The 27,512-nt window shown below is 32.3% G+C and overlaps 1 protein-coding gene across 1 annotated transcript; it reads right to left on the reverse strand.

Moving 5' to 3' along the window:
- Positions 1-3,096: 3,096 nt before the first annotated feature.
- On the reverse strand, positions 3,097-27,488 carry LOC119834747 (protein white). Its single transcript, XM_038359211.1, has 13 exons — positions 27,200-27,488; positions 17,280-17,511; positions 14,863-15,101; positions 14,517-14,588; positions 10,457-10,636; positions 9,998-10,155; positions 8,952-9,132; positions 8,362-8,538; positions 7,693-7,824; positions 6,801-7,029; positions 5,384-5,489; positions 4,245-4,416; positions 3,097-3,893 (listed from the first exon to the last, which is right to left on the reverse strand). The coding sequence occupies exons 1-13, from the start codon at positions 27,281-27,283 to the stop codon at positions 3,792-3,794; spliced, it is 2,064 nt and encodes a 687-aa protein (XP_038215139.1). The 5' UTR covers positions 27,284-27,488; the 3' UTR covers positions 3,097-3,791.
- Between the last annotated feature and the right edge of the window lie 24 nt (positions 27,489-27,512).

Raw genomic sequence — 27,512 nt, forward strand, 5'->3', positions numbered from 1 at the left:
TGTGTGTCGTTTTGTTTCTTTAAGTATTTTTTCCGTAATCACAGAAAACTATAAGTATCATTGTGCATTGCTCAAAGGATGGAGGTATTTCCTTTCACAACAAAGCAATTTATATAATAACAGGTATTGTATAGAAGGATGACCAAAAAAAAAACATAAATATCTAATGAGGAGTATAAATTTCCATACATCGTACTGTGTCAAATATTTTAATTCTTAAAAAACTAGAGTACTCCCTTAATTTTCCTTTCATAGTAATAGCTGCGTTTCGCTTTTACATGCATGGTTTTTTATTTATTGTAATGTCCATGTTCCCGTGTGATAAAAACGTCTACTATATGCCAGTGAAAATTTCCTCAAAATCAGCACAGGCCGTTTCAGACTTTTACTGGAAAAAGTAAATAGATAAACAGTCAAAAATTGTAAATAAGATGCCATATCAGGATATCTACTGTGTATACAGTATTTTAATGTTACAAATAGTCACTGCGATTTTATTTAGGGCCATAGATTTTTAAAATACATACGAAAATTGTATGAAAAATGTAATCAACTAGCAAATATTGTGTAGTAAAATGTGTCGCAAACTACTAACCATGTCTTACGTGAATCTAGTAAAATCGTAATCTTATCGCAGTTCACACATTGCCTAGTTCATTAAGGAAATAATGCTTTCTGTCGTATAATATGTGTATATTATTAGATTAGCAATATACATATATAGTATTTGCTTTTGTTACTGTGATAAAAGTCAGTCGTACGTACTCCGCACAGGTTGGTAAGTATTCTCGACTAGTTATGCCCCGCGGTTTCGCCCACATGCTAGTTAAGCTTCTTCAATATATGGAGAATCAGATATCAAAGAGCAGTTTGTATCTTGGAGTCGAGAACACTTCGGCTCAAAATTGGGCCAGCTCGCACTGGGGATGTACCACACTCCCACAAAAAACTGGTGAAATATTGGCATGCCGCTGTTTCCTTCGGTTGGTGGGGAAGCCGTAGGCCCGTTTCCTTTTCCTCACCCATCCCAGTATATTCCTTCTTACTAGTCGTTAATCCTTTTCTTTTCCCTTACCCCATGAAAGCGGCCAGCGCATTTGCAGAGGCACCATCTTTGTAAGAATGTTCATGGGCGGTGGTGATCGCTTACCATCAGGCGAACCACCAGCTCAGTTTCCAGCCATGACATAAAAAAAATCTAAAGTATATTTAAAAATCTTATGAAGAATTTTAACAGTAATATTTTTATTTTAATTAAACTAAACAGAACAACAGAAGCTGTGAAACGTTCCATCATCGTTCGTATTGATGATTCAAAGCGATTTCTTTCATCCCTTTTCCTGCGCATCGTGTGCCTCTGCGTGTCGCCTGCTAAGGTGGAACATTCCTTGCAGCTTGTCTGATTAGTCACGCAGCCTGGCCATATAACGCACACAGCACTTACTATTGTAAACAACTCAATTACGCTTCCAATATCGAGTGAAAGTAAAGATGGTTCTCGATTGTTGCTCAGCGTGCGGCATCGTCATGATATAAAGTGTGAATTCTGAAAATTGCAGGCGAGATACTTGATAATTATTAATTATCTACCAATTCACTACTGGCTATAATCGTTGGTTGCAATATGAGTTTAGTATCCCTGTACTATATCTAAGAAAAGGGTCGTAGGTATGAATTATCAAATAAAAACGAAACAATCAAACAAAAACCAGCAGTAAATTGATAAGCAGTTGCTTACTCATTTTTGGAATAATACCAAATCCATTCAATAATTCTGGATTTCCTCATTTGTGGTAGTAAATATATAAATTTTTACAATCGAAATAAATTTTTTGGCTATAAATTACCTCTAATGTAGGTACGAAACAATTGAAGAAGTGCCGATACCCTTATAATCAATTAAATTCGAAAATCTTTGTTTGTATGAAATAGTTTTTTGCATATGAAATCTAAGTCATTCTATGTTCTACGTGTAAAGTTTCAAAAATCTTTTTACCTAGTTATTACAGCCAGCCTTTATAGTTATTTTAGCCATACTCATTTATTTGATGCACATAATGTATATGTAATAATATTGTCAATGATCGAATGCAGAAAGTGGTTATAGTTTAACCCTTGTCCTAGTTACACAAATACCAAGCAATTGTAGGTTAGTCTAGTTACAAGAACCTAGATAACTATGAATTTATGAAATTAAAAGTATTGAGCTATTTAGTATGATTCATTTTCGTTTAGAAATGCTAAACACACTTGAAAGAAATATTTTTATATCACTTTTTTATGTTAACGATTAAACTTAGACTTGATTACTTAGTTTCTAAATTTGATCGTTTGTTCTTAAAAATACATTTTAATTCCATTTTGTTACGTTGAAATAGCATAATTTCAAGGGTACTAGTATAGTATTACGTTATCTGTAAAATTTCATAAATATGATCTAATTGCTCGAGTTTTGAAATTGTAGAAGTGACATTTTTATTTTTTTGTACAATACTTAATTGGACGGATAAATTCTAACAAAGCATTGAAAAAACATTTGAAAATCAATTGGACATATGCTCAGTCATTACAGAATATAAACCATAATAAAATAAGAAACACATCTAAATCCATAAATAAGTATGTTTTTTTATAAGCTAGGTTAAGATAATAATTATTTTAATCACAAAAGTACCGAACTTTCTACATCTTTCTACACACAACGTACACGCGCGCACTTGAGTTTGATGAAACGGAACGTTTGTGACAGCCGACAGGTAATTTGAATTGATTTACGTTGCGTGTGATTAAGCCTACTCCCGGTATGTTAAGGCAATTTTAATAAACTTGTTAAGAGGTTTCCTATAGAAGGTAAGCCAACCAATTATCATGCCAAACCTAGTTAAGGATGAAGCCATCGTTAATTCGTAATTCATATTATTAATGTCCTTAAATTTAAAGGTACTATTTTTTTCCTGTTAAATTGGCATTATTCGCTTTGAAAAATATCTAGATTATTATTTAATCATTCATTCTAAGGTATACTATAAGGAGGTTGTTGTGTGTTTAACCTCAAAACGTAAAGGGATGTTTACTATAACAATAAAACGCAAATAATATTAAAATATTTTAATAAAATAATAACAAACTAAAACAGTATAAAATGGCATTGCAGGAATGTATTTCATTTATAGTAAAGGATAAACAGTAATCGTTTAAATTCGATCGAACTTTCTCATTCGTTGCAAGCAATATACACATATCTATAAAAGACTAAATAAACACTAGGTTTATACAGAAATCAACATAAGATGTTTGTACAGAGTATAGAAAAGATAACAAAAATTACAGTACAAAAAGTAATGCGCTTGATACATTAATTGGCAAATAATTAATTTCATGTTAATAGTAAATTATTAATTCGTATTTTCAGATTATTATAATCGATCATTATACTATGTGTTATACACTAGAATCGCAATGTTCCTTATAAAAATGCAAAACATTATTCAAATTATTATTAAAAGTTCATACGAGTGCATACAAAGAAATGTATTTTTACAATTTCCTCTTTCAAATAAAAATTTTTGAAAGAAACATGACATCATACACACAGACGTACGATACAGAACTAAATCCATTACATTGGTCCACATTCTATTTAAAAAATCGTAATTTCTAGAAGAAATTTATATTTCTTTACGACTTATCCAATTTAACTATAAATCCGATTTTAATATAAAGCTTTCGCAGCAATCATGATTTCGTAATTGCGTACAGTTAAATCGGATCAAATTGAAAATCGTTTGAAATTATTTTCCCCTGCGCGTGCGCCACAACAGTGCCAGGTAAGCGAGGAATCTGAATCCTATAAACAGCAGCACCATGTTTATCACGTCCATATTGAAATCATCCTGAGGAATAAAAAAAGGATTTTATGTCTAATTTGAAAAAATGTGTAAACGAAAACCCTTTGAGCTTTTTGAGCTTTTTCACGAGCTCTCTTTTACGACTTTGTGATAAAAATTGATAGTAGGTTGGTTTCCAACAAAAAAAGTGAAAAATAAAAGAAGGATTATATTCATGGTATTGAAATTAGAACAATTGCTAAATGTCGATCCTTAAACCTTATTATTGTAAACAATAGCAGTTGAATCATTATCATCCACTTAGGATAGTTAAAATAAAAAAGATGTGAGTACGGCCCAGAAGCATGGTTCTTATTAAGGGCCATGCTTCCATGCTTTACAATATTAGAAAATTACCTCAGAGAAACTCAACGTATCCAGGACGACTTTCCCTGAAGCCGGGCAGGTGAAGTTCTCCCTCGTGCAGGCGATACTCTCGATTCCAGTCCACTGGTTCACCAACAGCGCTTCGTTGCCATAGCGGAACCAAGAGAGGTACGATATCCAGCCAAGGTATGGAGGCACCGAACTAACGAAAAAAAAAGGTTGATTGATGAAGGGTTATTTTAGAATGTTGGTTGGCAAAAAACTTGACAAACAACAAAGCAAATGATCGGAAGAAATCTTAATTCCCGTCAGAAAAAATATTGAGAATAAAAGCTGAGGTACTGTGAAAGCCAAGTTGATAAATTCCATTTTATTGTTAACATCCTTGTAAAGACCATGACGTTTCATAATTTTCAAGTTAAAAAAAAAGATAACGAAACATTTATTGCATTCTATGCACAATACACAAAACAAATTACAGGAATAAAACAAGCCTCATTTATCATTATCTTTATCCTTTAAAACGATGTCAGCAGACAGACACTTAAAGAATTTAATTCATGTCGAAGCTGTTAAAGCTCCGAGAATGCCAGGTACAAATAAATGAGGCTGTTATGGATAAACCTGTAACCGGTCGCGAATTTGCAGCTAACGGAACCTATATCCTTATGCAATAATTGATAAGGCCAATGAACGGGATGGTTAAAAATAAACCTTCTAAAAATAGCATTGTTAATATTTACGGGGCAATGCATTTGTTGATGTTATCTTATCTAAATCATACGGGTCGTCAAGTATGGCGAGCTTTGTTGCAAATGAGATATATCATTTTATTTATAGCTTATTGTTTCAAACGGTTTTCAACGTTTAACGAAATTACGCTAGATTATTTATGTAGTGTGTAGCTTAATAGGAAAAATTAAAATGACTTTGTAACCGGCTGAAATACTTAGTGATTACACATTTCAACATTCTGTAAACGCTTTATGGAGAACAGAAACTTCTGAAGCAGTCGGAGGAATAAAGGTAAAAGGATCCGCAACCGGTCTACCAGACAGACCAGCTCGCCGAAATTCATATTTTGAAATTTTTATGTTGTGTAGCAAACATTTTAACTACCCTTATCAGAGAAGAACGCTTCCATATATTATAAGTACCCTAGAACTTACCCAGAATTGAGGAAGAAACCACCGAACAGCATGAACGGTATGATGATGGGCGGGCCGACGGATGCCGCCATGCTGACACTGCTGCTTGCACACGATATCAGGTAACCTGTGTAGTTAAAGATTAAATATTAATAATAATATTTAAAGTTTATTGTTTTAAAATTTTTGATGTGTAAATAATTTGTTGTAAATGAATTAGAAGGATATGTATGCGTGTAACTTATATGTTCGTGGAAAGAATAAATGTTTCATTCAACGAATCATAGGTATCGGACGCCTCTACGGTACAGAAATAAAAAAACGAAATTTACTTAAAATGCACTACATTATAACATTGTATGAATGCTCATCAAAAATACTTTCATTTTATTTCAAATTTGCCCAACTTACATTGCATTCCAGAATTGCACACAAGGGCTATAGCGTATGTACCTATCACATTAATTTATTTCACAATTTACAGTAATAAATAGTAATCGATCAGTGCATCACTCCACAAATTGAATTTTAAGTGATTCAGACTAAATATTTATTATAATAATTAATAAACTATTATCTATCATTGACAATTATTAACTTAAATCATATTTCCTTATGATTTAAGTTGATAATTATAAAAATAACATTGATAACAATGCTATTGAGAATGCAAATCCGTAAAATGAAAACTAATCATCACGACTACATATAAAGTTATAAATATTCACGTTCGAACTAATTAGATAATTGAGTGATTAAATTTTAACAACGCAGTCACTACTGGAACAACTTTTTACAACATGGAATTTATGCTTTTAGTCATAAACTTGCAAAGATTGCTCAACAAGGTGTTAATTGAATTATTCCATTAGTTTATCTCAAATATAGTTTATTTTGTCACAGCTACTTATTTCATAAGAAAGCCCTTAGATGGACAACCGGTTATAACTACTACATAATGTCTAGGGCACGTTCGGAATATTTTAAAAATTGGTTTATTGAGATGAAATGATTTGCAATTCAATCAATCTGCTATATCTGTGATAACTACCAACTTACATATAAAGTTTTCACATAGACCAACATTGGTAATCAGTTCAGCAAATCCAGTTACTACTACTAATATTTTACGTGGGAAAGCCGCGGCCCCAGCTAGTGGACTATAATAATGACCAATAGAAATCTTACCAAAAAAAGCGGCAACATTATTTATGAGCGCAGCCAAGCCAGACGAGATTTAGGACTGTACTTCTGTGATCTATATTTTAGTATTTGTCTTAAGACCACGATTCAAGCAAATGTCTCACCAAAGGAAGTAACAACATTGGTGATCAGCGCAGCCAATTCAGACGAGATTTAGGAATACTACTACTATGGTACTACTGTGGTGTATATTTTAGTATTTGTCATAAGACCACGATTCAAGCAAATGTCTTACCAAAGGAAGTAGCAACATTGGTGATCAGCGCAGCCAAGCCAGACGCGATGAAGAACCTCTCCGGCGCCGGGTTGAGGCCGATCATGTAATACGCGACGGTGGTGAAGACGAGCGGGATGGTCGCGAACACGGGCGCCTCAGCGAGCGTCTTCGACAGGAAGTACACGTCCGCGCGGTACATCCCCGAGTGGTGCTCGCGGATGAATATCGGTAGCTCGGAGCAGAATACCTGGCGAGAGGTTTTATATATTGCGGCTGTTTGGATTTATGCGGATTGGAAACTTGGTAGCAAAATACCTATGCACAATTCTGGCTATATCTTATTCTTACATCACATCTAACCCTAACACCCGCTCACCTTAGCACGAGAGGACAATACAAAGAGAGGATTTAACCACTAAAGTACTGTCCTAAAAATGCATGCTATCCTAGTGCGGCTCCGGTTGCAAAATCTATTGTGTACATAAATTCCTAGCAGATTTTTTTTTTTTTTTTTATTAGAGATAGGCAGACGTTTGACCGCGGTCCCACCTGATGGGAAGTGGAGACGCGGTCTATGGTGGTAAGTCACGTCTACCTAGAAGGTGCCCATTTACTCGTCTCTTATTAGATATTTGTAACCTTAAACCTATAATATTTTATTGAGATATAATCGTTATTTAGCTAATCTGGCGAATTAGTAAACTATTGGCACAAATTATACAAATTTTTAACAACTATGTGAACCAAGGTTGAAACAAAACCAACAAATTAAAAAATGGGTCTATAAAAGCATATTCTATAATTTCTCTATTAATGTATAGCGTGTTGCTAATAAATAACATTTCTATTTCTAGTTGTGTAAATATATTTACCACTTAATTTTCTTGTTAAAATTAGATTTTCTACTTACATTGATGACGGCGAAAATGTTCTGGAAAGTCATGTTAGTGAGGAAGAGGAAGATAGCACCGTTGATGTTCATGACGCCATCTTGATCCAGATTTTGCCCGAAATATATCAAACCGATTAGAATTGAAACCATCTGAAAAAAAAAACTCATGATTATATTTTGAAGACTTGATATGGAGTTTAATATAAGAATTTAATTGAATTGCTACTGAAATCAAGATTCTGTAATCTGTACTATTATATTAACTCGGTATATACTTTAAAGAACATACATCATAAATGTATTTTACATGATAAATTTTTTGAAAGAATATTTATATTAATTGTATTTTACATATTAAGAGTTGGTGAAACTGTTAAATACTAGTTTGAAAATTAATTGAATAAAGATTTTATATTGGCCTATAAAGGAGTTTCCCGCCAGAAACCTTTCATAATGTTCATACTTCATAGGAGGCTCATGTTTATTATGATCATAAAACATAAATAGGTAAAATTTTCATCCGCAAGGATTGTAGTTAGATAAACATAGCAAAATAGACACTATTACAAAAATAATAATCAGACAACGTACTATTCTATTCCATTCTATTCTAAACATTTACACATATAAACAGCTTATAGAGAACAGGCACAATCAAATAACGAAAAATGCACAGATAATACTCACGACAGTCTGCAAGAAGCGCACTTTGATGAGCATGGGCTCCTTGGTGACGGAGAGCCACGAGCGCCAGAGCACGGCGCGGAACTGCGCGCACCACGACGCCTTGTACGGCGAGCGGCGCGCGCGGAACGCCGCCGCGTTCGACCACGCGGAGTCCGCCCAGCCCTTCGATATCTTGCGCTGTGCGTTTGTATCCTTTGTTATAGCTTATCGTAGAAATCATGTTCTATGTCAGTCTTTTAGTACTTGTGCTTTGACTAGTTATGGTACCTTTTTAAGGTATGATTTTGTGTTTTATGATCGAGTGATACACGACACACTCATACTAGATAATTAAGTATGAAGCTGGGTAGATAACAGAATCAAAACTATTTTACTGGTTTGTATTAAGTCCGATAATAATACTAAGTATTTCAACAATATTTTCTAGATATTGTTTAAGGAAGTCCAACTTAATCATTAATTTATTTGTTTTTAATCTTACAACAAAAAATGTATATGTCAATAAGATAAGATCAAAGTTTATAGCAGAAATTTGCATTAATCACTACCGCAAAAGAACTCGATAATTTCCAGTGCAAGTTTCAACGTACTTCATTGAAAAGCGCGTTCTCCGCTTCCGCCGCTATCTTGCAGCCGATCTCGGACTTGGCGAAGGCGCTGCACACGGTGTCGATGGTGTGCCGCGTGCTCTCCTCGCGGCCCGGCACGCCCGCCAGCAGCTGGATGTAGTGGTCCGCCGGGTTATAGTTCGCGGGGCACGCTGCGCCTAGTCTATAATGCATGTTTTGTTAAAGATATTTCTGGGCAATACATATATTTAATAAGCTCATATACATAATTATTAATGTTACGTGATAGAACATTAAAAATCCATATTGGATCTAAATCTACATAAAAAAAAATGTATGAAAATTAACAATTTATCAGGCTGAAGCTACTAAATGCACACGAAAGTACAGTTTCATGATAGCTATTTGTACAAAAAGAAAAGTGTATTTTGTCTTTATTGGGGCTTAAAAGGGCATTTGTCCGATCATTTATAAAATCGTTGATCAGATGTTAATATCATTTAGATTATTTCCTCATCAACTTTTAAAACATATTATAATAATGTCAATGCATTGGCTAGTGCCTTGTCAGGAATTTAATTGGTTGTGAATGAACACGTGATGCATATAAAAAAAATTCTGAATGACTATTGGAACAAGTTTCTTCAAAATGTTTGTATTAGAATAATTAAAAAAGCATTTTTTTATAAATCGAATACAAACATTTTAAGGAAACGTGTTCCAAAAGGTAAATAGATCTCAAAAACACACAATTTCACGATGTCGCTCAATAAACTTTATTTATTTATTCATAACGCTTCATTGCATATAAAACAAAGTACCTAAATCTTATACAAAATAAATAAACAGTTATAATCATATAATCTCATCGTCGTCTTCAAATATTTTTATATCAGAAGATATTTTATTAAACCTAACTCCATATTCAACATCATAAAATTGAATGACTAAGCATAAAATTCTTCAAATAAACAAGCATTGAAAATCACAGCTAATGACAATAAATTATCGTCCACCATGAGAATGAAGCATACTTACTCATAGCAAATTAAATCGTGAAAACTTACTCCCTAAAGAAGTCTGTGGCTTGATCAGGTGAGCCAAGGAACGCAACACGCCCGTCGGCCATGATGAGTAGCTTGTCGAACATCGCATATAGTTCTGATGAAGGCTGGTGTATCGTGCATATAACCGTTTTACCCTTCTTTGCGAGCCCGCTTAAAACCTGCCAATGGAGGAACAACAATATTTACCATTGACTTTTCATTGAACATATTTCCTTAAGCAGTATGTCGTTTTTGTCATCTTTTAAATCATGTCATCTCTCAATCTATTACAAGAATAATTTTATTCATTACTAAGTAATAAGCAACTGGGAAGAGGTTGTTCTTATAATTAAAATTCGCTTCTGTATTTAAAATATAACATATTCTATCCTAAACGTTATAAATATATACATTTACTTATATTTTCCATTTCTGCAATTGCTATTAACTTGAACAAACCTAGCGGTTCCTTTTCCCCACCTGTATAACGTTCTGTGCCATAAACGAGTCCAGACCGGAGGTCGGTTCATCGCAGAACATAAGCGGAGGGTCGGTGAGCACCTCGCTGGCGAACGAGAGTCTCTTCATTTCACCACCAGATATGCCCTTAAGCCGGCCGGTAATGCCGATCACTGTGTTCTGGCATTTCGATAGCGCCAACTGGAACATAAGGAATATATATTAATGAATAGTTCACAAGCTTGATGAAGTAATTGTATTTTTTATGCAGAGATGGTGATTACCATTTTTAATTGTATTTATTTTACAAATATACTTTTAAGTCCCATCTTGTTTAACAAGCGAGCTATTGCTAAATAAACGATATATAGTAATAATGTTAAATACAAAAGCAATCAACGAGTTAATGAAAAATCATTTTAGAATAACTAGTATTCAAAGACTTTCTTTAAACTTCAATATGTAAAAACAATGTAATTGTTATTATCTCTCAATCTTAAAACTTATCCAAATATAATTTAATTAGTAGATCACGTCATTCCGCAGCTACAATTTAAAGTAAACTAATAAATAGTGGGAATAGCGCCCGTGGCAATCACCACAACGGATTTATATCACTTTATCGTATTTATTAAATGCCCACGAAACTTGCCACTAAACTGGTCATAAATTATCTAAACTGCTATTAACTGCGAGGATTATTATATTTCGTTCTATTATCTATGATTTATGTTATATAAAGAAGACATGCTTTAATCAAATAAGTCTATTAATTGCATTAGGCATGAACTATACATACAAAAAACCACAAAATCTGTACTGGAAGGCTTTTATATGATTTCCTATTTATTCAGTGGTTTCAGTAATGCAATAATAAAACTTTATAAATACAGATCAATTCTTTATCTTATTTTCTCTCAGTTTTCATTTATTCCTCCTAAGATATATACATATTTGATTGCGGTTTAAATTAGGTATAAAAATGTCTTCTAGTCTACTAGATAATTCAATACAACTTTTTCATCTACCATTCACCCATGTGCAAATACTAGCAATGACTCCACTCATTATGTACAAGGATGACTAGCTGAGATAATTGAACCAACGTTCACTATATTTTGTCTTGTCTCTATTATAGGTATATAGGTATATTATATATACTACCACAGATAACATAATACGATATTACGTTATCATAAATAATAGAAATAGAACCGTTTTCTTGTAATTTTAAAGCAGAGTTTATTCTTTTAGTTTGTTGGTTAAAGTATACATATAATATCAACACTGAATAAAATAAATGAATATAGTTAAAAAACACTAAAAAATATGCTTCAACTAAATTGTCCAAAGTGCATACTGAGCATATGTAAGGAAATGATTTAATCCTGGCGATCTCAATCAGTATAACAAGAAAAAGTCATGAAATTATTGTAGTGGTATAGATCACTAGCTGCGCCCCGCGGTTTCACCCGTGTAAGTCCGTATCCCGTAGGAATATCGGGATAAAAAGTTGCCTATATGTACCGTACCAAATTTTATTGCAATCGGTTCAGTAGTTTTTGCCTAAAAGAGTAAAAAACAAACACACATCCTTACAAACTTTCGCATTTATAATATTAATAGGATTTATAATATTACTAGGATTGATAAGTGTACAAAGTAAAACTTGAACTGGCCCTTTAAAGTGAGTCGAAATAGAATCTTCAGGAATTGGTTACATGTAACACAGGGGAAGCTAATAAAAACGTGTTAAAAAACAAGATAATTAAGGCAAGTTTACGTAGATTCTCCATTAGTAATACTCGATTGAATACTTGCTACATTAATGTTTTTGCTCTTTAACAGTAAACAAAGTGATATAAAGACATCGCTGAACAAACTTTTTATAGAAATAACGCGTTACGGATGAATTCTATGAATTGATTTACTATAAATAGAAATAAAATACCATTGAATAATAAGTAGGCAAGATTTTAATGTATCAATGTAATGCTGAATTCATAACATATATTTTATTTGAATAATGGAAGTATCAGATTTTAGAAATGCCGCCATGATATAAGGAAACTATTATTTTTTTTTTTTTATAAAACATCGAAACAAAACGATCACTTCATTGGGAGGCGAGTTTCAATGCGTATATAATTTTGCCAAATGACGCCTACACATCCAGAAAATCGAAGCCTGAACCCTATTTATGTCTATTCCCATAAATATATTATCTATCGAGTAGTAATAGACTCTAAAGGGACTCTCCTTGCTTTATTTTAAGAGGCCGACCAATTTAATTACATCACCTTGCTAGGTATTATTTACAAAGAAACCCAATAGCTTATTAGGTGATTGACCTTTGTTATATGACTATTTCAGTAAGTAATGCCATCCCCCTACAATCACGGCCTTGTAATATTTGGGCCAATGTGGTTTTCGACCACTTAAGGTCTTCTGTGGTTAGCCTAAATGTATAACTATCGTATTTAGTTTCGATCAAATATTTGTGGTAGATTAATTGCTAAAATATTTTAAATAGTCATATATTATACCTGTAGTATATAGCAAAAAATACCTATCTATAATGAATTAAAATATAATACTCTTTTACGATATATCTAAACTATTTATATAGTTCGTTATTTAATCTTTTATATTGTAGTTTTGTATAGTTCTGCTAATTTATATAGTTTTGATAACTTGAAAGAAGACACATTTTTTTATTTTATTCTCAGTATCCTAAAAAAGTACTTTGACTATACGACCTTAGAATATACACACAATTGTTAAATTGAATAAAAAAAAAATGTCTTTTATTTATCGCCTAAACAATGCATGAATCTATTTAAACGCTAACATGATGTATATGTTAGCGTCAATTTGCTGCAATTTACTGTAATTTACTGTTCATCGATTTCATTTCATTTTTATTATATCAACTTGCGCACGTTAATATCGTATGAACGTCATATTGAATACTCGAAGAGAAAGTTGTCTTTTATAGGGCAAATGTACAGAAAAGCTCCGATCGAACTTGAACCACTTAAGACCCTTGTCATTTCCTTATCAATTTAACATTTATAAAAAAGAATGATGAAGAAAATTAAGCTAATGATAAATATATTTTAGCTTGTACCACATAATACTTAATAGTACTCATACTACCGGAAACGTAATACCGTTCCTGACACATGTCAATTTCTTCACAGTCTTTATAAGAGCATCTCACCGAAACTTCGACCTTGGAGAATACAGTAATGATTATAAGATTCCATATCGTATTCTTTTATTTTCTATCATTTTGATATTATTTTCTATTTCTTAATTATAATTGCACACATATGTAGCAACTGCAGCCATGTTTGAATTTTTTTATGGATTGTAAAAACTCCTAACTCACACACTATTTTATAGTTTGAAATTGATACAACATAATATATGATTATTATAAGCCTGTTCGTATGTTTATAATAAAAATACTGACTAGTAACTAACAACGTTTATAATAGATTCGAAAATTTAAATTTAAAATCGTAGAGGAGCTATGTTCTCACGAATTTAAGATTTTATAGATATAGTTTACCTAAGTGGTCTAGGTCCATTTAAATATTGTATAATCAGGTTTTAAGTTTTAATAATTTTATCATGATATTTTGAACAGCTTCCTTGATTAGTTTTTTTATGGAGTAGCGGACAAACCAGCTGGCGCGTCACCGAATCATGAGCGATGATTGTCGCCGCCCATAATTATCACAATCTTGGAGGGTTTTGGGTGTGTTCCCGGCCCATAAAAGAAAAGTACGTTCTCTTCAGGAAGTACTCCATGAAAATCGTACATTTATTTGGAAACGCTGCATAAGGAAGATCGCTCCACAGAGGACTACAGTGCAGGGTAGGAAGTAAATCGATAATATATATTACTCTTAAGGAATATAAACTTCTGTCTCGTAGAAAAACATAATAAATACCACAGTTAAGAAGTAATATGACATTATTTCATACATATTTAATTTCTGATACCAATGTGGTACCCATGTATGTTTTATAAAAATATGTTAATATAACATATTTTAGATAGATTACTCACCTCTGTTATAACCTCTTGAACACGGCGCATGCGCTGTGCGTAAGGTATGTGCCGATCCATCCGCACCAAAGCCTGTCAAATAATTTCTTTTCTCAGAAGTCTGACTATTATACAAAAGATTCGTCTGGTATAATATAAAAACTCTCATTTAAAATATCCCACATATATCAGTAACTTATAATACTTATGTTCAAGACAATTTTAATAGAAAAATCTTAAACAACACAATAAGCAAATTTATATTTTAATACATTTAAAGATACTCTTGAGGAGCGACGACTTGACGGCATGGAAAGAGTTACAAAGATGATGTGAAACTACATAAGCAATCTATAATCGAACAAACCTGGAATATCAAATGTTCCTTCACAGTCAAAGTGCCGATGAACAGGTCCTGCTGCTGTACATACGCCGAGAGCGCTGTCAGCGCTTCAGGCGTAGCCGGCTGGCCGTTCAGAGCCCTCGTGCCGCTGGAGACCACGCCGCTTGGAGTCCTGAAGGTCAACGTGTTGAGGAGCGTAGTCTTCCCGGCCCCTGAAGATCCCATTATCGCTAATAGCTCGCCGGGGTATGCTGCGCCATTTACTGTAAAATATTACGCGTCATTTGAGATGTTCTGTCCTAAATATTAGTCATGATCGGGCAAATTGTGGCTTAATTTTCTTATTTGATGGAGTATGTCGGATGATTCGTCTTTTTATAATATAACTTATAAGTTCACAGATATGGATAGTTGTATAATGTTAGTATGAATATTCCATTAGGTCGATTTTAAGTATGAGAGTCGAGCACGCTTTGACATGAATTGGACTAGCTGGTACTGGGGAAGGTACCACACTCCCACAGAAGACCAGCATGAAATAGTAGCATACTACATTTTTATGCCATAAGCGGGCAACTGAGCTGGTGGTTCGCCTGATGATAAGGCATCATCACAGCCCAGGATCATTCGGAGATGCAGAGCCTCATTATGTATGCCATTATGTTTATTATGGTATTAACTGTGTAGACCTGTTAACTTTGTTTACTTAAATTATGAGTACAGATAAAAAATTAAGTATTATTATAATGCAAACAACATTCGAATTAATAATTATTAAATAAACCCAGAATCGTAATGACCTTGTTGCCTTTTTCGCCTTTACCGAATATGGTTTACTATTTATTTTCACAGAAATCTCAACAACTTGTTTCTTTTATTATATAAATGACATAGGTTCAGGTTTTTGCCACACAACGAGACATATACAACACATACTTTCACATCTTACACGATGTAAACATATTAAACCTCTTAGGTGCAACAAAACATTAATTAAATATTTGTGATCGTTAATATTTCGAAACATATTCTCGTAACCGAGTGTCATTAGACCCTTATAATAAAATTGTATTTTAGTATCGAAATAATAGCGGAAATATAAATAATTCGGATAATTTCATGGCATACCAATTTAAGCTGTAAAGTTTAAATCTTTATGCATTAAAAGACAGGATAATTTTTAATATTGGTACCTAAATATCATGTCTAAACGCTGATAAACGCTTTAATATCTTGATATCTTAAAACGATCAATTCAATTTAAGTCTGTTTCTTTAACGCTCTAATTTCTTAAAATTTTTATAAGCAAACAATATGTTACATTAATTGTAGACATGTTAAATATATAGGTAGGAGTACCTATATATTTATTACGATTTATATGCATTTTGCGGAAATCATTTATTTAATATATATACTTCAAGAGGTATTCAAATCATAACGATGATAATTAAATAGGATAATTTTTGTGTATTTCAAAGAGGTATTTAAATATGAAATTGACCCATTTACGCAAGCATAAGCACCAATACATTTTCAGATGTGGGCCTTATAAGAAACCTTCCTAATATTAAATAACAAAATTATGTTTGTTTGCTGGTTTGCATAACTTTCGAGTCGCAGAGGCGTGATTTTATCTTATGATTTTTGGAGAGTATACTGGCGGCTACTTTTTAATTATTACCGCGGTGAAACATCTCATTGCCACGACTATTTTTGATCCAAGCTTTTAAAAATACGTACATTCATTCATTCTCTTTATATTTTGTTCATAAAATTGATATTTAAAGAGAGATACAACTACGTGATATGAGATGGATAGTGAAGTATTTGCTTTCACTGCGTTACAATCAGTCAGACGAGAACGCATCGACATGCAACGTTGAGGCAATTTTCTTAATCTCTAAAACATAAGGCGAATAATATTATATTATGTTGCAATTTCACATTCCCTGTTTATGTTGCTTAGTCTAATATATAGTTAAGACCTTATAAAAGTGTTGCAATATCACTGACAGTAGGTATTGCAAGTTATTTACAATTTAGCTACTAGTTCTAAGCTTTCTTCTATTGAAGTTAATTAATTATTTATGTATTCATAAATAATTAATCTACATAAGTTTGTTTTACAAGCTTTTAATATTGGTTCTCTTTCAGCGAATTTAAAATTATTTGAAGCTATAACAGCAAATATAAATAAGGGTATATGCAATAAATATATTTTCTATGTGCTACAATTTTTTAAATATATATTTGTAGTGTTACATAAAATACAAGGCAATGGTAATTTGCTTTTAATTAAAAAAACTCGGTAATATATACATAAAAGCAAACACGTCAAATGCTTTATCGAATATTATATATATAAAGAATATACAATTTTATATGTTAACGTATCTCTGAAGCACAAAATAAACGTAATATCAATCGATTAAACTTACCGTTTTTCAACAACTGCTTCCTCTGCTGGAACATTCTGTCCGACGAGTTCCTCCAGAAGTTCCAGATTCTCTTGTTCCTCGACCTGGTTTCTGTTGCGAACGCATTAATGTCCGCCCATGTGTAGGAGACCTTCTCGATGCCTCCGATGGCGCCATAACTACGGTTCTGTGGTATAGCCAGGGTCACTTCTCCACCACTGATGCGAGGACTGCCGCTTGGGGAGTTTCCATCCTGGAACAAAATGTATGATTAGGTATTTGTATAGATGTTGGTATACCGTAAAAAAGGTAACAAATGTTGACATGAATTTGGTTGGTTGCAATAAATTTTATAAACCTAGTTTATAACACCTATGTATATAAAATATTTTAAGGATTTCGATCTCTCATTAGTAATTACATTGATAATTAGTGTTGGTATACTATAACTGTAGCTAATAATTCCACGGATTTAAAGCATCAAGTTATTGTAAATTGAAAAGGCTCCGACAAGAAAAAAATTATATCTAGTATAATTCGAATCCAAAAGATTACGTAGATAATATGTCAAGTCAATAAAAAAATCAACAATATAAATGGCAAACTTTCAGTTGTATTTCTTATGAATATTCATAAAAAACTCATTAACTGTGGAACATTGTAGTTTTATTTTACACAGCAATAATAAGTAAAATTGGGTAAAATTATGCTTATACATTGCATTTCCTGAAACATTTTTTTATTAAATAAAATAATCTTAATACCATAAAAATAAGGTATAAGGTTGGGTAAAATTATTATAGACAGGTTTTATGACGCACGTTGATAATGACCTTAATATTATTACTGTAAAGTTTAACAAAAAAATAACATACATGTACACATATTACTTATATGTGTACATGTATGTTATTTTTTTGTTAAACAATACACAATAACAATATGAATGATCTTATTACAATTTGTATAAAAAAATTAAAGATATAGCCAAACAATTTTTTAGCCAAAGGTTAAATTCAGGTCATAAAGTTATTCAGATAATTCAGTTTAGTTTTAAAAATCAACCTAGATATGAGCATCTTACTTATATCTTATCTCATAGGTATTATTTCAAATGAATTACTAGCTGTAATGAAAATAATAACATTTTGTTTTCAATCTTGATCAATTAGTCAGGCAAAATTAAATAAACCATATTTGAAGTGCAAAAAGGATTTCTAAGTTTTCAAATGACAATTCATACGTAATTGACGCAAAACGGTCATTGACGTTACTATCCTTTGTTGAGTCGCTCATTAGTGAATAATAAAACTTTTGCCTTTGTGATATATATTTACCTAGTTATATATTTTTAATTTTAATTTATAAACCACAATAATATATATATATTACTTAAGTACCTATCTATATACATATCATAAAAAATTACCGGTTATTTGATATAACTTAAGAGTTTTGACTTCAACATATAATATACTTTCGGTACTTTAATTTACTGTATAAGCAAAAAAATAAAATCAATGAATTTGGCCTCGAACATTTTCTTCAATAATGATAAAATTTACATATCGATAAAGATCTACGAGTATACGGTTTTTGTATTTATCTTAACGAGAGATCGAATTTCGAATCGAGATTATTGCAAATGATTTGCTTTTTTAAATAATTTTATAAAATCAGTTCTCGTGACCAGTTTGGTTAAAGGTGAATTAATAAAAACATTCTACTAAGCCCTTTTTTACATAAAAAATTGAAACATAATATATGTTACAAAATTTGTGTTTACAATGCTAAATTTATTTTCAGACAAAACGTACATTTTGCAATAATTGGCACAACATAGTATAAGGTTTGGCTTAAAAAACCTTTCTATTTAAATTTTTTTAATGATAGTGTCCGTATATTATCTGTGGTAGTTATCTAATCGTCAATGAATGCGTAGTGTGATTTTGTTCATAAAAGGATCAAGCGCCGGTGCATCTTTTATACTTTTTTTATTTGGGCCACAATCAAGCTATTTAGTGTGTGAGGGCCGGTGTGTTAGTGTAAGGAACATGTGTTGAACATGTATTGATTCAAATGTATTTTGGTGATTCGTTAAAACCTCACATAGACAGTGAAAAGGTATTAAAAGAAAGTTATGAAGAAATTACGACTGAAGAGTTTGATTGAACGAGCTTTTCTCTGGTTCGGATTGAAATAGTCTTTATACGTTGGTCCATTTATAGGAGGAAAGCTAAGCAATACGTAAAGACCTTTAGAAGACACAGGAAAACGTTATTCTAGTTATTGATGTATATTTAAAAAAAAAACTTTATTTCTAACTAGCGCCACTTTAGCTTCGCCCAGTACTCAAAGATCATGAGAAAATCCAAAGGCGAAAGAATTTTTGAAATAGGTTGAGTAGGTCCCGATATTGACAAGCGATTTCGCCCATTTCGCCCATCATCAAACACCTTTACCTTTTTATTATTAATCCATTTTAACAAAATTCAGTTATTAGATGACTTCATGCTCATTCATTAGTGATTAGTGCACCGAGTCACCTAGATTGGCTTTATTAAAAGACATGCCAAAAACGCCAAGGATAATAAGTAGCTAGTTGGTACTTTATGTATCTTGCACCCCGTCTTCTATCACATACGCAGGAATAAAAGCATATAAAAAGGAAATAGCCTGCGTCATTTCCAGGCCCTCCAGCTATTTCCATGCGTAAAATCACATTGGTAAAGCTTCTTCGCATCTAGAAAGAAGCACAAACAAAGATAGACAAACACATCTATTATATTTGTTAGGATATATTTATTATACGATACCTAACATGCTAACAAGTCCGGTAAGCCATATCGATCGTAACACGGAAGCCCTTCTCCACGTGACATCGGTTAACTGACCTTAGGATGCGAGGTATTTAACACTTGACTTGCGACTTATTAAGAAATTAGGGTGCGATTAGCCTGTCTGAAGTTTAGGGGCTTTGTTTCAGGATATGACATAGTACCGATTCAATGACTATTTAACGATTTAAAGCGTTATTCCTCCCACACATATCAGTTTCTCACTGTGAAATTGTAACTTCATTGATCATTTGAGACTGGTTTGATTTATTAACCTTCGAAAGAGAAGGAGATGTGACCTTTATATTAATCTTCTTATGAACAAATAAATTATGCATTTTTAGGGCTTTATTATACTTGATCTTGTTTAAGTATTATATTACACGCAAAAAAAATAATTTTTATACTAAATAGTGGATCATGTAGGTACATTATGTATGTATATTATGTATGTGAATGTACATTGACTATATTTCACCGTTAGTTCGAATAACTTAAAAGTTGAATTGGTGAATTTCACGAGAATTTAATCCGCAAACCACGTTCTGAATATAATTTGATCGACGCGAATTCCTGTTCTTATATCCATTAAATAAAATCATTACAACAACGAGTCATGGTAAATTATCTGCATTCATACAGGAAATTTTTTATATTGATATGATCCTATGATAATATTCATAATCAATAAGAGCTTTTTTTAGTTTAAAGTGGGCAACCGAGTTCTTACAGGTTACACTTCTTTCACGACCTCCAGGCAAGCTAGCATTCCGTGATAGTAATAACTAATAAGCAATAATTTACGAGTGAAATATATAAGTACGTACTACTTATTTGTACAGACCCTTATTAAAATAAACAAGAAGTAACTGTTGGCATGTGCAATTATATAGATAGTACTTGTATTGAAAAACATTTAAATAATTACTGCCTCTGGACAGCGGTTGTCAATGTGAATGGGAATATTTTACACGTGTTTTTATGTCAATAAATTGCTATTCTAAGTATATTCACTTCAACAAATATATAGATTTTTATCGATACATGCAGTTGGTCGTCTTGCGCCTTCTCGTATACTTTTTATTGTGTTCTCTTCACGTATTGCGATGGCATCAAGAGGATTGGTTTCGGATGCACATTTAAAGAACGTGTATTTATTTGAGGAATGTAAGTTTCAACGTGATACGTGCAATATACCGCAGGAGAGAGTCGCTCGAATTCGTCGTTGTTACTTATTTCGGCAAGTAGATTTTACTTATACACACGAAGTAAGTGATCCTTTCTTAATTTTGATTTTGTTTATGAGAACAATATCTTTATCATACCACAAATTATGTAACATTATAATAAAATTTCGAGCTTTTAAGCGACGTTTTTAATATGACAATAAGTTATTGTGTTTATGGGTTTAGCATACAACGGGTGACCTTATCGCTCAGAGTGATCTCTAAACCATTAGAAAGGACACTATTGAATAAAGAAGCAGGTGCAGTTTGACTAAATAACACAATATTGTCTTAAATCGATCTATGGACACTTAATAATCTCACAAATTACGTATCAAACTGATTTGAACAGAGTTAGGCACCTGTACAAATATTAGGTTGAACAAAACAATATTTAATAGAACAAAGCCATAGGTCAGATGCTTTATTTAATGTTTATGTTTTTTGAATATATATGCGTGTCCCAGGCTATATTGTATGTACATAATGTGAGACGATACTTAATAGATGAACTCAAAGACTAATTCTTTAACAAAAACAAATCTACTGAAAGATGTATCTTTCCTAATTATGTTTAAACAGGTGACAAAATTATTCCTTCAAAGTGTAGGTACACTATATTTTGTTACCTGTTATTCCTCGCGTGAATGCGCGGGCGACGCCCTATGATTGATTGGATGGATCGCACTTATTTACTATGGGAAAGAGCTTATTTGAAAGTTGTTCCTATTGTATTTAAAGTGTCTCTTCAATTCTGGTTCACAAATGACAAACTTTTCACAAACAACGCAGAATATAGTGTTTCTTATTGAATTTTAGAAATCAATTGCCGATATTTTATTCAATTTATATTTTACTAGAATCCGCCCTGGCGACTTCGCCCACCCAATAAAGATAAAAAGACAGTCCATCCCAGGTATCCCTACGTAACTCCGGGAGATTTCGGGAATAAAAACTACTAATAATTCTCGGGTTCCAAACTATTCATGTACCAAATTTCATCTAAATCGGTTTAGGGTTAGGTATGTAAAAGAGACAGGTCTTTGTTTTATGGATTATGGATGTATGTTCATTCTATGTAGTTTCTAGATTAATTGATTTTGTTTTTTTATTGGATATAATTTTCTCTCCGTTGCGAAGATCTATTTTTAATTGCTTAAACTTAAACTTACCTAAAACTAATTAAACTTGCCTAAAAAAGCTTTACGCAGGTTACGTTAAATAATAACATAATTCAGAATTAATAACTAGATGAACTTTTAAGAACCGTTTCCATTTTAATGCAAAAGTGTATCGAATCTATAAACAAAAAAAAAATCTGTAAACTGGCTTCAAATGTCAGCAATTTCCTTTTTAACAAATAAAAATAATCACACTAATCGGATGTAAACTCACGGAGTTATCGAGTAACAAAGCAAAAAACGCAGTCGTCTAAGAACCTCTTTCCTCTTTGAGATCCTCATTTAAAAACTACACAAATAAACAATAGACGCCACAGAGAGCAAAACTTACGCATGTATAATAAATCGAAATTAAATAAATAAATAATTCTTCAAACCACACTTCAACATGATAAAAAAATTTGATATCCAAATTTCATAACAATACCGGTACCGATAAACTTATTATTTACCCCAGTGTTCTGTTGTTTTCCAACATTTTATGAAATTGTATTCAAATAGGATTAGTATAAGCGTTCGATACTATGTTGTATGGATTCAGTCTATTGTACCTACACTACGAGCCACGGACAACCCGTCACTGTTCCAAGAATCATTTATTAACGATGGACCGACTATGAGCCGAATATTGTCCAAAGAATTGAATCAAGGATAAAAATAGTTAATCGAAAACTTGCAAGAGATTAACACTACGAGTTTGTGTTTTCTTATTTCATTTTAGGTAATTATGTTATTGACGTGTACATGATAAAAAAATATGAAAACGAAATGTAGGATAAGTTGGAGATCGTTTTATTAAACATCTAGTTTTCAGCCCGCGGCTTCGCTTGCGCACGCCGTTCCCTTGATATTTCTGGGATAAAAACTATCCTATTTGCTTGAATCACAAACTATCTCTGTATAAATTCATCCAAAATGTTATCTTTTTTGGTAAAGTTAATCTAATTATAGCGTAACAGAACAGAACACAGAACTATCTTTTATTTGTACCTATGTTTTTATAGTCAAACGTGCGCTATTACTGCAACATAACAATATTACTGCGATCACCGTGTGTGGAAACGAGTATGTTCGGAACGTAACCTTTATATTATAAATCGTCTATTTTCTTTACACAGATTTTTTTAAATAAGAAGATTACATTTGTGAAAGAGGTTAGTTAAACAACTTTGTCGAAAGCTCTTCACGCCTAAAATAAGCTCAAGGTTAACTAAAAATGTTATATAACTATTAAAACAGTGGAACGTATAAATCTCATGATAATATCTTAAACACAGACGTTCTGTGTGGCGCTAGGAATTATTTAAAGGCAAAAAGAAACAAATAATGTAATATAGTAAATCCCACGACTTGACAACCTTACAGCACATTCACTTTGAAGAACAGGAAATGGGCATTTGGACCGAATTAGACACAATTCATTGAAACGCTCTCCAAATCAATCGACTTTGTAAGAATTATATTGAGTGTTATATTTTATACTTATCTCTGATAAGAAAGAAAACGTTTGTATATTCTATACATAAAAAATACAGCTTTTAATATACTTAACGTTGTTTTAATTCTTACAAATCCAGCATTATAATTATTTTGTTTCATTTTGAAAAGTTTAAAAATAAATTGACCTAAACCTTTCTCATAAAGTATTTTAAAGTAAGTTATATTATATATACGAACAAACAAATGTTTTAAATACTTGTTACGTGATTTTTCTAAATATTCGACTCGCATTCTATAAGTTTTTGGTGCTCTCCCATCGTTTCGAAACCTGTTTCTTATCATTATCTTATAAAATATGTAGGTTCGGACTTGAACAAGTCAAGCTACATATAATAGAAGAGTTCAGAATAAACGTATAACATTGAAAACCATTTTAGTGATTAATTTTAGGTTAAGAAAACTATTTAGTAGAAACTAAACGTTATGAATGAATTTTCATATCACAATCAATCAGTTTCAAATCAGTTTACATATCTATAATTTACTTAATATCTCAAAGCATTGATTCATACAATTATTTAATACGATTGTACATTAGAGAGACATTCAAAAACTCGTGGGACGAGCGCATTAACAAAACTAGTTTATAAGGTTTTTATAGACCGGCCAGTGACTGATGAAATTGGAATATTTGGCCTCGTATCTACAACTATTATTACTTCACATTTTTATGTTATCTTTGAAAATAAATCTATCGGCAAAAAGGCATAAATTAAGACTTGCAAGTATGGTTATTTTGTCAATATTTTTATTTAAAATAATGGGGTCGAGATTTTTCGATTTTTGTATTTAAATAGTTCAACTATTTTAAGTCTTAATAAAAATTTAGTATACTCAAAACTTCCCAAAATGGGCAATCCTAACTGCTTCCTGAGGTAGGGTTTTTAATTGATTGTTATAACTTGCCTCGTCAGCTTTTTCATCAAGTGGAACTCATGATAATAATCCACCTTTATACTGAATTTGCAGATGATATATGACAATTAAGACTTTAAGATTGAGTAAATTGGAGTTAAGCGTATCTTAGTTCTTTTCTAAGAGATTTCTAAGAGTCAAAATTTCTCGATGTAGAGGAAATTCTAAGTCAAATATTAATTTACTAGCGGTCCACCCATCATCCCAGTTTCGCCCATGGTTCATGTATAAGGATATTATCATTCAGGGATGCCAAACATATCCAAAAGTGGAAGAATTTTTAAAACTAACAGGCAACCTCTTCAACTTAATATTATCATAGATTCAATTAAATCTCTATAGAAAACCTTCTAAAATGCGACAGAGAGACATCATATCTTTCTTGTTAGTATGGAGTTTGGGTTTTTAAATTAAGATTAAATGAATTTTAAATGACTGTATTCATGTTTCACTGGCTGGCAAATGACCGGTTTTGTCACAGATCGCATTAGAATGCAAAAAATATACTATTAACATTAGTTCTAGACACAAAATAAAAATGTATGTAAAAAGTTAGCAAGAACCATCGCACGTTTTACAGTTTATACACAAATTTTTATTTTGTCAACCACCAACGGGGGCTCAAAGGTACTGTTTTAATATTATTTTCCGTAATTGTAGAAGATTTTCGTTAGTAAATATGTAATTAATATGAAGAACTGCTATAATTTTAACATACAAATGTCTTGAAATTTATGGAAAGTCAACAGATATACCGCTTCAACTTGATTTCATAGACGCTTTATTGTAACTAAAGTTTGCATATAGGCTTCAGTTATCATTACAGATCGGAGTGCAGTTAAATAACCGGTTTGTAGCTAGCGTGTATGCCTCTTGATTTGGTAAAATTCCACGCTATAGTGCGCAAACTGATTGTCAGGTGGTGGTCGATTTCATTTCCTGGCTTTTTGTATTTTTTAGTTGACAATAATTTTACAACCGTAATGAATAGGAGGTTTAAATGGAATTTAAGACGGGTTTCGGTCTTGGGTATAAAATAAAATAAAAATTTCTTAAATTTTAAGATTACTAAAATTGGTAATCTGTAACACTGAAACAACGATATTCGATTTTTTTTTTATGTCATAGCGGGCAACTGAGCTGGTGGTTCGCCTGATGGAAAACGATCACCACCGCCCATGAATATTCGCAAAGATAGTGCCTCTGCGAATGCGCTGCCCGCTTTTAGTGGGTAAGGGAAAAGGAACGGATTCATGACAGAAAAGAAGGAATGGACTGGGACGGGTGAGGAAAAGGAAATAGGCCTTTCGATTAATGATATGTAATGGATACGACGCAAGCAGCTTATTTAGCCATTGAATTGGTAACCTAGCCTATTTTTTAAACACTGCTATTATTAAATATACTATATACCTACTAATAATACTACACAACAAGATTTAAATTAAGGCATTGAAAAACTAAGAAGTTCCGTTGAAGTTTCCACAACAAGACTTGGGTACGCCTGTTAAAAATTCTTGTGGTTAACTGAGACATGTGTATACGGACACCTTATATTATAAATAGTGGTTTTATAATTAGGAATGTATCTAGATATTTGCACAGATAACTAGACACTTTTACTCTTAACTTTAAATGCCAAATATATATGATATTTACATAATTGTGTCTTATTATAATTTTCAAATCAAAACACTCTTTGAGAAACTATTTAAAAAAACCATTAAAACAGTTCTCATAGGAATATATTAAACTTAACAAGTAGGAGCTTTCAGTTAAGTAGGAAATAGTCAAACCGGAACGTATCCGGTAGTTGCGACTCGAGAAATAGGGCTTCGAAAATTAATTATGTTAATAGCTCGTTTAGTGTTCTCGTGAAAAGCGTAATATTCATTTAATTATTCATTAATTATTACTTACTTCATGTATATTACTCTGGTTTTACGATCACTTCTTGAAGTTGCATAATTTACATATAATTATTAACTCACGTGGTGCTACACGTAATGAAGGGAGACGTAAGACCACATTGTATATATGTATAGTAGAATTTATAGCTTTATTTTATATCAATACGAATAAATTATAAACACTATTAAATGTGCGATGTCATACAACAATTATCTTATAGACAATTTCATTTGAAAACGATCTAAATCTTACAAACTGTTATGAAATCTACGATGGTATGTCGCTCATTATGTAGATATTTTTTATCAATTCAACGTTAATTGGCAACTAAAAGCCTTTAGTTTTTTGTATGTCCGCATAAAAAAGTGTACCTGTGGAGAATTATTATAGGTGACCCGCTGTTGATCCACAGAGGAGGTAATTAGAGGCTCGTGTTCTTCCGATCCGGCAGTCATCTTGATTTTTAACTTTTGTACAATTAAAAAAAAATTAAAACACAAACATCACACACAATCCAGTAAACAGGTTGCACTATTGTTTATGGTTGTTGCTATGGTATATTTGCTAATTGGCGGGAACGGTTTGACAGCGCGCGCTCGTCTACGGAGCGTTGCGTTGCGGTAGACGGTGCACGCGGTACTGTGCGCCTCGATCACGGAAAACAGACTCGATTCCACCTCTTGG

The sequence above is a fragment of the Zerene cesonia genome, chromosome 20 (assembly GCF_012273895.1).
Source record: "Zerene cesonia ecotype Mississippi chromosome 20, Zerene_cesonia_1.1, whole genome shotgun sequence".
Lineage (NCBI taxonomy): Eukaryota > Metazoa > Arthropoda > Insecta > Lepidoptera > Pieridae > Zerene > Zerene cesonia.